Source organism: Rhincodon typus, chromosome 43 (assembly GCF_021869965.1).
Source record: "Rhincodon typus isolate 14 chromosome 43, sRhiTyp1.1, whole genome shotgun sequence".
Lineage (NCBI taxonomy): Eukaryota > Metazoa > Chordata > Chondrichthyes > Orectolobiformes > Rhincodontidae > Rhincodon > Rhincodon typus.
Genome location: NC_063374.1, coordinates 670287 through 686046, shown reverse-complemented (window position 1 = coordinate 686046; position 15760 = coordinate 670287). Strand labels below are relative to the sequence as shown.

Here is a 15760-nt window from a genome sequence, read left to right as displayed (position 1 = left end):
AGGCCCGAAACGTCAGCCTCTCTGCTCCTATGATGCTGCTTGGCCTGCTGTGTTCATCCAGCCCTGCACCTTGTTGTCTCAGATTCTCCAGCATCTGCAGTTCCTACTATATCTGAGATAAGGAGAGTTTTTTTTTACTCTGAGGGTTGTGATTCTTTGCATTTCACGATAACAGAGGGCTGTGGAGGTTCAGTCTTTGAGTATGTTTAGGGTAGAGATTGAGAGATTTCTGGTTATCAGTGCCATACAGGGTTATGAGGAGGGGATGTGTAAAAGGCATCAAAGTGTTTGATCAGCCGAGATGGTCCTGAGTGACAGGGCAGCCTCAGTGGGCCTAATAAGTCCTTCTGGAGCTTACATTGAGGTTTCTTTGATACTACTCTTGTGGAGCATCTTGGGGTGTTTTGAAGGTGCTATACAAATACAAGTTGTTACTCCTGCTGTTAAATAATGCTGTTAATAACCATGAGGGAGCCATGGTTCTTGAGAGAGGTCGAACGACTGGTTAAGAGGAAGAAGGAGGCTTATGTAAGGTTTACGAAAAGAGGAACGGAAAAGGCTCTAGAGGGATACAAGTCAGTCAGGAAGGAGCTGAAGGAAGGGCTTAGGAGAGCTATAAGGGGGCATGAGAAAACCTTGGTGGATAGGATCAAGGAAAACTCCAAGGCTTTTTACACGTATGTGCAGAACAAGAGAATGATCAGAGAAAGGGTAAGGCTGATCAAGGATTGTAAAGGGAATTTGTGCACAGAGCCTAAAGAGATAGGAGAGGTCCTTAATGAATACTTTTCTTCAGTATTCACAACTGAGAGGGACCTAGTTGTAAAGGAGGACATTGTGAAACAGGCAGGTAGGCTAGAGGAGGTTGATGTTAGTAAAGAAAATGTGCTAGGAATTCTGAGGAAGTTGAAGATAGATAAGTCCCCCGGGCCTGATGGGATTTATCCAAGGATTCTATGGGAAGCGAGGGACGAGATCACAGGGCCTTTGGCGATGATCTTTTCATCCTCACTGTCCACGGGTATAATGCCAGAAGATTGGAAAGAGGCAAACATCATTCCATTGTTCAAAAAAGGGAACAGGGATAAGCCCGGAAATTACAGGCCAGTTAGTCTTACGTCAGTGGTGGGCAAATTATTGGAAAGGGCTCTGAGAGACAGGATTTATGATCACTTGGAAAGGCACAGTTTGATTCGTGATAGTCAGCATGGATTTGTGAGGGGTAGATCATGCCTCACAAACCTTACTGAATTCTTTGAAGAGGTGACCAAACACGTGGATGAAGGTGGAGCAGTGGATGTGGTATACATGGATTTAAGTAAGGCGTTTGATAAGGTTCCCCATGGTAGGCTCATGCAGAAGGTAAGGAGTAATGGGATAGGGGGAAAATGTGGCAGACTGGATTCAGAATTGGCTGACCCTTAGAAGACAAAGGGTGGTAGTGGACGGAAAATATTCAACATGGCGCTCAGTTACGAGTGGTGTACGACAAGGATCTGTTCTGGGTCCTCTTCTATTTGTGATTTCTGTAAATGATTTGGATGAAGGAGTGGAAGGGTGGATTAGCAAGTTCGCGGACGATACGAAGGTGGGTCACGTTGTGGACAGTGTGGAGGGCTGTTCTCGGTTACAAAGGGACATTGATAGAATGCAGAGCTAGGCTGAGAAGTGGCAGATGGAGTTTAACCCTGAAAAGTGTGAGGTGATTCATTTTGAAAGGACAAACTTGAAAGCAGAATACAGGGTTAACGGAAAGATTCTTGGCAGTGTGGAGGACCAGAGGGATCTTGGGGTTCATGTTCACAGTTCCCTGAGAGCTGCCACCCAGGTGGATAGAGTTGTTAAGAAGGCGTATGGGGTGTTAGCTTTCATTAATAGAGGGATTGAGTTCAAGAGCCATGAAGTTATGCTCCAGCTATACAAAAGCCTGGTTCGGCCACATCTGGAGTATTGTGTCCAGTTCTGGTCACCTCATTACAGGAAAGATGTGGAAGCGTTAGAAAATGAAACAATCTCAACCTATTCTCAAACTTTAAATGGGTAAGAAGCCCGACTTGCTGGCTTGGAGCCGGGCGTGGAATGCGAGTGCCTAGTGGGCCACTTTTGTAAGCAGATGAACCGCAGCCACCACTTCCTCAGGAGGTTCATTCCACACATGAACCGCCCTCTGTGTAAAATATTAGAAAAGGTGCAGAGGAGATTTACCAGGATGTTGCCTGGAATGGAGGGAAGGTCTTACGAGGAAAGGTTGAGAGAGCTAGGGCTTTTCTCTTTAGAACGACGAAGGAGAGGTGACTTGATAGAGGTGTACAAAATGATCAGAGGTATAGATAGAGTAGACAGCCAGAGACTTTTTCCTAGGGTGGAGGTAGCTATTATGAGGGGACATAGTTTTAAAGTGAAAGGAGGTGGATATCGGAGAGACGTCAGAAGTAGGTTCTTTACTCAGAGAGTGGTAGGGGCATGGAATGCATTGCCGGAGAGGGTAGTGGAGTCGGCCTCATTAGGGGCATTTAAGCGGCTATTAGATAGGCATATGGATGATAGTATAAGGTAGTGGTGGACGTTAGATAGACCTTAGGTTTAGGGTAAAAGTTCAGCACAACATTGTGGGCCGAAGGGCCTGTACTGTGCTGTACTGTTCTATGTTCTATGTTCTAATTATATTCAGGACTAAACGATCTTCATTCTGATGTTTTTTTGTTTATTGATGCTGATGTTAGTTAACTCAACTGGGCTGAAATTTAAAATCCTGATTTAAGTCATAAATCAGTTATAATTCTGACAATCGTTTAGTTTCACTTTGATAAGGGGCAACTAATTGATAGTGTGTTACTGAATATTCAATTTTCATTTCCTCTTCCCTTCAGTTTTGAGTCCCAGCTCTCCAAACCTGGCACTGCCTTTCGTTTCTCATGAAAGTGTACAAATGTTGAAACGTTTGGTCTAGCCCCACAGGATTTCATCTGTTTAAAGCCACAGTCATACAGCACGGAAACAGACCTTTCAGTCCAACCAGTCCATGCTGAACATAATCCCAAACTAAACTAGTCCCACCTGCCTGCTCTTGGCCCATATCCTTCTAAATTTTCCTTATTCATGTACTTATCTAAATATATTTTAAATGTAACTGTACCCACATTCACCACTTCTTAGAAAGGTTTATTCCGCATACAAACCACTCTCTGCGTAAAAAAACTGCCTCTCATGTCTTTTTTAAACCTTTCTCCTCACCTTAAAAACATGCCCCAAGTCTTGAAATCCCCCACCCTAGGGGAAAAACTACCAGCTTTTCACTTTATCTCTGCCCCTCGTGATTTTATAGAATGGTCGAGTTTTCTCCAGCAGTTTGACATGAATAAGGTTTCCAAATTTGATTTGATTTATTATTGTCACATGCAATGAGGTACAGTGAAAAGTGTTGCCTTACATGATTTACAAGCAGATCGTTCTATACAAGTGCATCGGGGAACAAAACAGAGTGAGGGATACCATGTTACAGCTGCTGAGAGATCAGTATTAAATAAAAGAGCCTCCCCCATCAAGGGACAGCAGGCTCAACCCTATATTCTCTTAGAATCATCGAATCCTTAGAATGTGGAAGCAGGCCATTCAGCCCATCGAGTCTACACCAACCCCCTGAAGAGTATCCCACCCAGACCCACCAACCCCCTATCCCTGTAACCTTTACATTTTCCCATGTCTAATCCACCTGACCTACACATCCTTGGACATTGTGGGCAAGTTAGCATGCCAATCCACCTATCACATCTTTGGACTGGATGGAGGGTCAACTGCGTCAGCCTTCATCCTCCAGAACTGCTCCCATCTCCCGTTTGGTCTAGATCTGCTGTCAATCACACAGACATGGACAGCTGGAGCATCACAGATTCACAGAAGTTTTAGGGTTCAAAAGGAGGCCATTCAGCTCATTATACTGATACAGGCTTGTTAAATGAGCATCATTACCTAGTGCCAATCTCTTACGTTTTCCTCAAGCCCTTACACATTATTTTTATCCAAATAGTTATCCAGTATTCTCTTGAATGCCTTAATCGAACTTTCATCCACCACATTTCTGGGCAGTGCATTTCATCCCCTCAATTGCTCACTGAGTTAAAAAGTTTTTCCTCCCTTCACTCATTTCTTCTGCGCTTTGTCTAATGCATTTACATTTTTCCTGCAATATAGTGCCCAGAACTGTACATAGTACTCCAGCTGAGGTCTGACAAATGTCTTATGCAGGTTCAACATCACTTGTTTGTTCTTAATACACATTACAGGTGCTGCTGCTGGACTGAGGATGTTGTGCCAATTCTTCAGTGTAAATTATAAACTCATTGGGAATTCCTGTTCTGGTGCAGGGGCAGGCTTAGTGGGAAATAAAGTGGTGTGTCTGGAAGTGGGACAGCAAGTGAACAGATCAGAATAGCCCATCAGTTGTACTCACTGAAGTTCAGAAGAATGAGAGGCAACCCTATTGAAACATATAAGATACTTAGGGGCTTGACAGGGTACAGATGCAGAGGTTGTTGTCTAGGACCAGAGGACATAATCTCAGAATAAGGGGTTGCCCATTTAAGACAGAAATGAGAAGAAGTTTTGTTTTCTCTGAGAGTAGTGAATCTGTGGAATTCTTTACAACAGAGGACTATAGAGGCTGGGTCATTAAGTATATTTAAGGCTGAGATAGACAGATTCTTAATCAGTAAGGGAATCAAGGATTATGGGGAAAAGACAGGAAAGTGGAGTTAAGGATTGTCAGATCAGCTATGATCTCATTGAATAGCAGAGGAGACTTGATGGACCAAATGCCTAATTCTCCTCCTACATCTTATGGAGAGCAGCAGGAGGAATGTTGGGTGACAGGGCAAAGTTTCACAAGACCAGACATGGGATCTCATGATAATTTATTGTGTCTATCACAAATGTGAACATCGTTTCAGCTTCTACCCTTGGATCTTGTCTGTCTCATTCTTCTAAATCTCAATAGATAAAGGCCCAGCTTCCCTAACTTCTCCTCAGAAGATAGTGCCTTTTCCCCATCACAAGTATGTATAGATACATTCCCTACAGTGTGGAAACAGGCCATTTAGCCCATCAAGTCCACACTGACCCACCAAAGAACATCCCACCCAGATCCACACCCCTATCCTATCCCTGAAACCTTGCATTTCCCATGGCTAATCCACCTAACTTGCACATTCCTGGACACTACGGGCAATTTAGCATGGCCAATCCACCTAACCTGTGCATCTTTGGACTATGGGAGGAAACCCACACAGACATGGGGAGAATGTGCAAACTCCATACAGACAGGTGCCCAATGGTGGAATCAAACCCAGGGCCCTGGCGCTATCAGGCAGCAGTGCTGATCACTAAACCACCATGCCACCCTAGTATCAGTCATCTGTTTCCACAGTTTCTCCTTTGTGTGGTTGTCCTTCTCCAGGTTGGATGATATGTTGAAGCCCAGTCAACACACAGGACAAACAAACATTTCTGCTTCGACGTTCAAAGGCTGATCATATCCACATGTTGTTGTATCGAGTGACCCCGACTGATCTTGAGTTTCTTGTCTGTAAATCATCTGCTTCTAATAACTGTAAGAGGATTGACATAAAATTACACTGAACATCTAGCACAGGGGCAATTAATCTGTTTTGGAATTTGCACTCCACAGGCATCTCTTCCTAGTTGATTGACTTCAACTTCTCTTGCTATTCCCTCTTTCATGTGCTTGTCTGATTTCCTCTTGAAAGTATCTCAGCTTTTTGCCTGAAGCAATTCTTGCTCCATATTCTATCCACACTAAGGAAACACATTTGTCCTTACTTTCAATTGGACCCATCAGTAACTATTTATGTTCATGGCCCCTACTTTTGGATTCTTCCACTGTTGGAAAAATTATCTCTAGGTCTACAGGATCTCACATTAAAGACTAGATAGAAAAGGATCCAGGGGCATGTTACAAGTTGGATTGAAAATTAACTCTATGGCAGGAAGCAATGAATGATGGTCAGTGGATGTTTTATGTGCCTGGATAGCTGTTTTCAGAAATAAATAGTTGAGTTAGTGTGATGGGTTTTGATTTTGGCACAGGGAGAAGTAAGAATGTATGGCTGGGGATTTTGAACTTGTGGTTAAGGAGGCGTTTAGTATGCTTACATTCATTGCACAGACCCTTGAGTAGAGGAGTTGGGTCATCATGTTGAAGTTGTACAGGATGTTGGTGAGGCCACTTTTGGAGTAGCGTACACAATTCTGGTTGCCCTGTATAGGAAGGATATTATTAAATTGGAGAGGGTTCAGAAAAGATTTACGAGGATATTACCAGAATTGGAGGGTTTGAGTTATATGGATAGACTGGGACTTTTTTTCCTCTGAAACATGGGAGTTTGAGGGGTGATCTTAAATATTTATGCAATCATGAGGGGCATACACCAAATGAACTGCAAAGGTATTTTCCTTGGATGTTCAAAACTAGGGGTCATATTTTTAAGGTGAGGAGAAAGATTTAAAAAGGCACCTGAGGGGCAACTTTTTCTCAACTGCAGAGGAAGTAGTAGATGCGGGTACAGTTACAACATTTAAAAGACACGTGGAAAGGTATATGAATAAGGTGGCTTTTAGAGGGATATGGGCCAAACGCAGGCTTGTGGAACTAGTTTAGTTTGGTCCAACTTGTCCATGCCGATCAAGTTTCCCAAAGGGTCTGTTTCTGTGCTGTATGACTCTATAACAAAATTTAACATAAGGCTGATTTTATTTGAATTTTAATTTTTTTTATTAAGCAGTATCACTGTGATGGATTTTATGAACATCAGTAAAAACAGACCACAGTGAACATAATTCAGTCCTGGGTGTGATTAACAATGAAATCCAATCACTGTGGGTACTTGTGAATCCGTTGGTGTTTCTGCAGGTGGGATGACTGAATGAATGTTTTCCCACACTCAGAGCAGGTAAATGGCCTCTCTCCAGTGTGAATTCTCTGATGTACAGTGAGTTGACATGATCGTCTGAACCCAGCCCTGCATTGAGAGCACCTAAACGGTCTCTCGTCGGTGTGAACACGTTGATGGCATCTTAGTTCCCAGGAACTTTTATAACACTTCCTGCAGGCTGGGCAGTTAAAAGGTTTCTCGTCAGTGTGAACTCGCTGGTGTGCCAACAGGGTAGATGACTGACTGAATCCCTTCCCACACTCAGAACAGGTGAACGGTCTCTCGCCAGTGTGAATGCGCTGGTGTACAGCGAGGTCAGATGAACGCAAGAATCCAGCCCTGCAGTGGGAGCACCTGAACGGTCTCTCGTCAGTGTGAACACGTTGATGGGACATCAGTTCCCAGGAACTTTTAAAGCATTTCCTGCAGTCAGGGCATTTAAAAGGTCTCTCATCAGTGTGAACACGTTGATGGTACATCAGTTGCCCAGAACTTTTATAGTACTTCCCACATTCCAGACATTTAAAAGGTCTCTTGTCGGTGTGAACTCGCTGGTGTCGCAGAAGAGTGGATGAATGAGCGAATCCCTTCCCACACGTGGAGCAGGTGAACAGCCTCTCCCCGGTGTGAACCCGCTGGTGTTTCAGCAGGTTTGATGAATCGCTGAATCCCTTCCCACACTTGGAGCAGGCAAACGGCATCTCCCCAGTGTGAACTCGCTGATGCGTCAGCAGATTTGATGGCCGAGTGAATCCCTTCCCGCAATCAGAGCACGTGAACGGCCTCTCCCCAGTGTGAGAGCGCCAGTGTGTTTCCAGCTCAGATGGGTAACCGAATCCCTTCCCACAGTCCCCACATTTCCATGGTTTCTCCCCATTGTGACTGCGCTTGTGTCTTGACAGGCCAGCTGATTGGCTAAAGCCTCGTCCACACACGGAACACGTGTACGGTTTCTCCCCATTGCAAATGGTGCTTTTTCCCTCCATTTTCAAAGATCGATGAGATTCAAGTTGTGATAAATTAGACAATTTCGTTGGATTTAAATGTGATGTTTGATTTGAGTGTCCCCACTCCAAATCCTCCACTGCTATTACTCTGTGGAATTGTTTTAAAATAAAAGGGATTGAGAGTGAACCTACAAAAACACAAAGACAGGTTGTGAAGTTGAACTGAATGAGCCCAGTCATTTATGGAACTGGCATTAGGAAAAAGTAACATGAAAGCTGCTGAATTGTTGTACTTACTCAACTGATACCTGTCAGGGTAGTAAACCCGCTACCCAATATGGACCTAAACAAGACTCTGGCCTCTGGGAGGAGAGAGGACAGCGGAAAAGGAGAGAGAAATCACATGCTTTCGGAGCGCTGCTCCTATGTGGCTTCACCTGGCAAAGGAGTAGCGCACTGAAAGCTTGTGTTTTGAAACAAACCTGTTGGATTATAACCTGGTGTCATGTGACTTCTGACTTTGTCTATCCAGGTCAAACACCAGCACCTCCACATCATAAAAGGACCAGGATAGCAGGTGGATGTGAACTCCTTGTGATCACGTTCCCCTCCAAGTCTCACACTGGCCTGACTTGTCTGACCTCCAATGCTGCATGAGCAGAAATTTTCGCCATTTAAATATTGGGAAGATCAACATCTTGTCCTTAGTCTCCAACTCCATTCCATTGCCCTTCCTGGCATTTGTCTGAGGCCAAACCAGATAGGTCACAACCATATTACACCTCATGATGACTTTTCAACTTTACATCCCCCATTATCAGCAAGACCATTTATTTCGATCAAAGCAACATCACCCAACTCCATCCTAACTCAGCTCATCTGCTGCTGAAATCTCATCTATTTCTTTGTTAAGCTGAGAGGTAACAATCTGTACGCACTCCCAGTCAGTCTTCTGCAATCAACCTCCACATCATCCTGAGGTCATGCAAAACTCTGCTGCCCATATGCTTCCTCACCCCCAGTCATGTTCACTTATCATAACTGTGCTCACTCACAGGCTCCCAATTCAGGAGCACCTAAACTTTAAATCCTTAAAGTCTACACCCTTGATAATTCAGTTGGATAGGTATTTTTAATCAACCTTTTCAGAGATGTTATGACACACCTTTGGAGCAAGTGTTAGGAGATGGGATGTCATGTTGCAGCTCTACAGGACAGTGGTTAGGCCACTTTTGGAATACTGCATTTGATTCTGGTCTCTCTGCTATAGAAAATATGTTGTTAAACTTGAAAGGGTGCAAAAAAGATTTACAAGGATGTTGCTGGGGTGGGAGGGTTTGAGCTATAGGGAGAGGCTGAACAGGCTATGGCTAGTTTCCCTGGAGCATTGGAGTTGAGGGGTGACCTTTATAGAGGTTTATAAAATCATGAGGGACATGGATAGGATGAATAACCAAGGTTTTTTTTTTCCCAGGGTAGGGGAATCCAAAACTAGAGGGCATAGGTTTAAGGTAGAGAGGAAAGCTTTAAAAGGGACCTAAGTGGGAAACTTCTCTCATACAGAGGGTGATGCATGAATGGAATGAGCTGCCAGAGGAAGTGGTGGAGGCTGGTCCAATTACAACATTTAAAAGGCACCTGGATGGGTATATGAATAGGAAGGGTTTAGAGGGATGTGGTCCAAATGCTGGCAAATGGAATTGCTGGCTAATTGAATTTAGGATATCTGGTTGGCAATGTTGAGTTGCACCAAAGGGTCTGTTTTCATGCTGTACACCTCTGTGATTCTAAGCGGGTACCTGAAACTGGGCCTTCTGGCTCAAAGATACCACTCCGTCCCAAGATTCCCACTTAGACATATATCACTGTTCCTTCACCACCATTGGGTAAATACCTGTAACTCTTTACCTCGCAGCATTTTGGGGTCATCTTCATGGCACTGACAGCAGCAGTTTGAATTTAAACACCATCTTCTTCACAAGCAACTGGTGATTGGTAATATCTACTGACACATGAACAGGCAGGGAATAGAGTGAGATGGACCATGAGCAGGCATTAGTTAAGAATGGCACCTTGGTCAGTGCAGACATAGTGGGCCGAAGGACCTGTTCCCATGCTGTACAGTTCTATATTCCTTGAATTGCTAGTTATTGAAAGACCTGGAATGGGGCAGAACTGATTTGCTTTTGTAGAGAGTCAGCACAGTACAATGGGCAAACCACCCTCCTTATGGTCATCTAGTGATTCTATCGCACAGTAAGAAAGCGTCTTTAAAAAAATGCCAACAACCATCTCCTTCGAGAGAGAATCTAACCATTGCTATTTGATGTTCAATGGCATTAACATCAATGAATCGCCCAATATGAACATCCCTGGGGGTTACCATTCAACGGAAACTGAACTGGGTTAGCCATATTAAATACTGTGGTGATTCAAGCAGGCCAGAGGCTGGGAATTCTGGCCACCACCTACAAAATGCAGGTCAGGAGTGTGATGGAATACTCTTGAATTGCCTGAATGGGTGTACCTCCAAGAACACTCGAGAAGTTCAAGACCATCTAGGATAAAACAGCCTGCTTATCTGGCATCCCAACCATTACATGACTCTCTCTCTCTCCAGGACTGATGATCATTGACAGCAGTATGCACTGACTACAAGATGCATTTCAACAGCAGAGCAGCCATCCTTACTCTGCACTATCGACAAGTAGTTGACTCTTAACTGCCCTCTAAAATGGCCCAGCAGAAGACTTCTTTTTTCTTTATTCATTCACGGGATGAGGATGTCGCTGGCTAGGCAGCATTTATTGGCCATCCCTAATTGCCCAGAGGGCAGTTAAGAGTCAACCACATTGCTGTGGATCTGCAGTCACATGTAGAACAGACCAGGTAAGGATGGCAGTTTCCTTCCCTAAAGGATATTAGTGACCCAGATGGGTTTTTCCAACAATCAACAAAGGATTCATGGTTATCTTTAGACTCTTACTTCCAGATATTTATTGAATTCAAATTTTACCATCTGCCACGGCGAGATTCGAACCCAGGTACACAGAACATTATCTGGGTCTCTGGATTAACGGTCCAATGATGATACCACTAGGTCATCGCCTCCCCTTACTAATATGAAATTGCTATAAAGCGTAAAGAAAGGAATGAAACTAGTCTGACTACTTGATATTAACCTAGGCACCAGAAATTACAATGCCAAGACCAGTCAAAGAGAGAAGAACAGTACAGCACAGGAACAGGCCCTTCGGCCCACCATGACTACACCGACATTTGATGCCTAAAATAAATACCTTTTGCCTTTACATTGTCTGTATCCCTCTATTTCCTGCCTATTTATATATCTGTCAAGATGCCTCTTAAACATTGCCTTAGTATCCACCTCCACCACTCCTCCTCTAGTAACGCATTCTCGGCACTTAACACCCTGTGTGTAAAAGAAAAAGAAAAAAAATTTCCTCTCACATCTCCTTTAAACATTTCCCCTTTTACATTATGTCCCCTGGTAATTGAAATTTCTACCCTGGGCAAAAGACTGCAATTATCCATGCCTCTCATAATTTTGGAAACTTATCAGGTTGCACCTGATTTGAGGTTGAAGTGAAAACAAACCAAGCTTGTCTAATCTCTCCTCATAGCTAATTACTTCCGATCCAGGCAACATCCTGGTAAATCATTTTTGTACCCTCTCCAAAGCCTCCACATGCTTCTTGTAATATGGTGATCAGAACTGTACATAATATTCCAAATATAGCCCAACTAAAATTCTATACAGTTACAACGACTTGCCAATTTTTATATTCTACACTCGAACGATGAAGGCAAGCATGCATATGCCTTCTTGACCACCTTATCCACTTGTGTTGCTACTTTCAGGGAACTGTGGGCCTTATATGCCTAGATCCTTCTGTATATTTATACTAGTAAGGCTTCTGCCATTTACTGTACACTTACCTCCTGCATTAATCTTCCAAAATGCACCATCTCGCATTTGTCTGTATTAAATTCCATCTTGCCATTTCTCCACCCAAGTCTCCAGCATCTCTATATCTTGCTGTATCCTCCTAACTATCCGCAGCTCCCCCAGTCTTTGAGTCACCTGCAAACTAATCAAGTCACCTACATTCTTCTCCAAATTATTTACATATATATTACAAACAACAGAAATCCTAGCACTGAACACCACAGGTCACATATCTCCAGTCAGAAAAAAACACCCTTCCACTGTTACTCTCTGTCTTCTATGACTAAGCCAGTTACATATCCATCTTACCAGCTCACCGCGGATCCCATGAGACTTCACTTTTCTCTATCAGCCTGCCACGATGGACCTTTGTCAAATGCTTTGCTAATGCTCATGTAGACAATATCCACAGCCATGCCCTTATCAATCATCACTTCCTTAAAAAACTCAATCAAGTTGTGAGACATGACCTTCCCCACACTGTCTATTGCCACTAAGTCCATATCTTTCCAAATATGAGTAAATCCTGTCCCTAAGAATCCTCTCTAGTCCTGCGTACTAACATCTTGTGCCGTAATTAGGAGAGCTATCCCACCAACCAGTCGAGCAGCAGCCTGATATAATCATTTTTATGGAATCATATCTCACAGACAATGTCCCAATCACTAACATTACCATCCCTGGATATGCCCTGACCCACTGGACAGACCCACAATAATTGGTGGCACTATGTTATAAAGTGGGAGTGAGTTCCTCTTGGAGACTGCAAAATGTCTCCAAACACCATAAAGTCTCCTGGCATCAGGTAAATCATGGGCAAGGAAACCTCCTGCTGACTGTGCGTAAAAAGGCAGGACAAATTCCAAATCAGCCAATTACTGCCAGGTTGGTTTACTCTCAACTGTTGGCAAAAGTGATGAAAGGGGTTGACAAGTGCTAGGAAATGGCACTTGCTCAGCAATGAACTATGGATAAATCCAAAGCTTAGGTTCTGCTGGAACTGCTGAGCTCCTGACCTCATTACAGCCTTGCTCCAAACATGGACTAAAGAATTCCAGAAGTGAAGTGAATGTGCCCACCCTTAGCATCAAGGCAACATTTGACTGAGTGTGGCACCAAGGAGCCCTAACAAAACTGAAGTCAATGAGATTTGGGGAAAACTGTCCACTGGTTGGACAAGCACTTACCTGGCACAAAGAAAGACAGGTGTGGTTATTATAGTGCTGTCATAAGGATGATCCCTGGTATGGAAAGATTGTCTTCATAGAATCCTCATAGTGTGGAAACAGGCCATTCGGCCTATTGAGTCCACACTAATAATTCCAAAGTGCATCCCACCTCCCCCACCTCCTCCACCTCCTACCCTATCCCTGTGACCCTGCATTTCCCATGGCTAATCCCACTAGCCTGCACATCCCTGGACACTATGGGCAATTTAGTATGGCCAATCCACCTAACATGCACATTTTTGGACTGTGGGAGAAAACCAGAGCATCCAGAGGAAACCCACGCAGACATTGGGAGAATGTGTGGAGTTTGCACACACAGTTGCCCGAGGCTAGAATTGAACTCTGGTCCCTGGCACTGTGAGGCAACAATGCGAACCACTGAGCCACCATGCTGCCCCATGCTGTCTTATGAACAATGGCTAAACTGGGTTGGACTCTACTCATTCGAGTCTAGAAGAATGAGATGCAAACTCATTGAAACATGTAGCGTTCTTAAGAGTCTTGATGGGTAAATGCTGAGAGGAGGTTTCCCCTCATGGGAGAGTCTAGGATTAGAGGGCATAGTCTCAAAACAATGGGCACCATTTCAAGAATGAGATGAGAAGGAATTTCTTCTCTCAGAGGGTTCAGAGTCTTTGAAACTCCTTGCCACAGAGAGCTATGGGGGCAGAGTCCCTATGTCCAGTGCAACCTGCAAGAGAGTGAAAACGCTGGGAGTTAAGCTAAGTGTGGGAGTTTGGGGAAGTGGGAGAGGGAGGCATTTCTGTGTCTTGTTCTGTGTCTCATTTTTGCAAGAGGAGAGGGAGACATAACAAAAATGAAACATAGTGACGTGCTGCTGGTTAGATCTAAGAGTGGGCCTAGGTGTGTATCAGGCTTTGTTGAGGAAGGTGAAGTTGTTAAAGGGGGAAACAGATGGCACAGTGGAGTGAGATACTGTCAGATGTGCGAGATCAGGGAGCAGATGACTGTGTCAGCAGGAATTGGGTCCAGCTGCAGCTTCTCTCAGACTGCATGAATTAGTTGAAGTGGCAGTTGGAAGCACTGAGGAACAAACAGGAAGCAGAGAGTGTGATAGATAATAGTTTCAGAGAGGTGGTCACAATCTAGACTTAATCAGGGGATGGGTGATCACCAGGAGATGTAGGCAGGTACTGCAAGAGTCTCCTGTAGCTATCCCCCTCTCAAACAAGTAAACCGTTTTGGATACTGTTGGTGGGGACAGCCTCTCGGGCAAAATAGCAGTAGCAGACAGGTCTTTGGCACCACGACGGCCAAACCCTGTTTTTCAACGGAGCCAAAGTCCAAGAGAGCAATTGTGTTAGGGGTCTCTCTGGTCAGGGGCACAGACAGGGGTTTCTGAGGTCGCAAGCTATACTTCAGGACAGCGTATTGCCTCCTTGATGCCAGGGTCATGGGCATCTCAGAGCGGTTGCAGCAAATTCTCAAAGGGGAGTCTGAGCAGCCAGAGGTCATTGTACACGTTGGTAACAACGAAATAGGTAGAAAAAGGGATGAGGTCCTGCAGGCTGAATATAGGGAGTTAGGCAGGAGGTTAAAAAGTAGGATCTCAAGGGTAGTAATCTCTGGATTACTCCCGGTGCCACATGCTAGTGACAGTATGAATAGGAGGATAGGGCAGATGAATGTGTGGCTAAGGAGCTAGTGCAGGGGGCAGCAATTCAGATTTTTGGATTATTGGGAGCTCTTCTGGGGCAGAAGTGACCTGTAGAAGAGGGATGGGTTGCACCTGAGCTGGAGGGGAGATTTGCTAGAGCTACTCGGGAGGGTTTAAATTAGGCTTGTGGGGTTAGGAGTCTAAGCAGTACTGACTCAAGAGAGAGGGTTGAGGCTGGTACACATGTTAAAGAGAGCAAGTTAAACAGACAAGAGCATGGCAGAGAACAAGGGAAGACTGATGAATTAAACTGCATTTATTTCAGTGCAAGAGGCCTGACAGATAAGGCAGATGAACTCAGGGCATGGTTGGGAACCTGGGACCGGACATCATAGCTATTACAGAAACATGGCTGAGGGAGGGACCATACTGGCAGCTCAACATTCCGGGGTACAATTGTTATAGGAAGGATAGAAGGGGAGGCAAGAGAGATGGGGGAGTGTGGCTTTTCATTAAGGAAAACATCATGGCAGTACTTAGAGAGGGTATTGCTGGGGCATTGCCTAATGAAGCTAAGAAATATGGGGACAAGCAACGGCTTAGTGGTACTATCGCTGGACTGTTATCAGAGACCTAGGTAATGTTCTGGGGGTGTGGGTTCAAAGCCCACCAGGGCAGATGGTAGAATTTGAATTCAATAAAAATCTCAAATAAAGAGTTTAATGATGACTATGCATCCACTATCAATTGTCAGAAAAAATCCATCTAGTTCACTCATGCTCTTAGGGAAGGAAACTGCCATCCTTACCTGGTCTGGCCTATATGTGACTCTTAACTACCCTAGCCAGTGACGCTCTCATCCAATGAATGAATTTTTAAAAAAGGTGATCACTTTGATCGGATTGTACTATAGGACTCTCAATAGTCAATAGAAAATTGAGGAACAATTGAGGAGGGAGATCACAGAAAGCTGTAAGAATAATAGGGTTGTAAAAGTAGAGGATTTTAACGTTCTAAACATAGACTGGGACTGCCACAGTGTTAAGGAC

General features: G+C 44.2%; 1 protein-coding gene across 1 annotated transcript in view; it reads right to left on the bottom strand.

The window, feature by feature from the left end:
* Positions 1 to 15760, bottom strand: part of LOC109924266 (zinc finger protein 239-like) — an 88718-nt gene that overhangs the window by 66735 nt on the left and 6223 nt on the right. Inside the window, exon 2 of the mRNA XM_048619725.1 lies at positions 6900 to 8082. Coding sequence (XP_048475682.1) covers positions 6900 to 8082 — 1183 coding nt within the window. The remainder of the gene's footprint in view (positions 1 to 6899; positions 8083 to 15760) is intronic.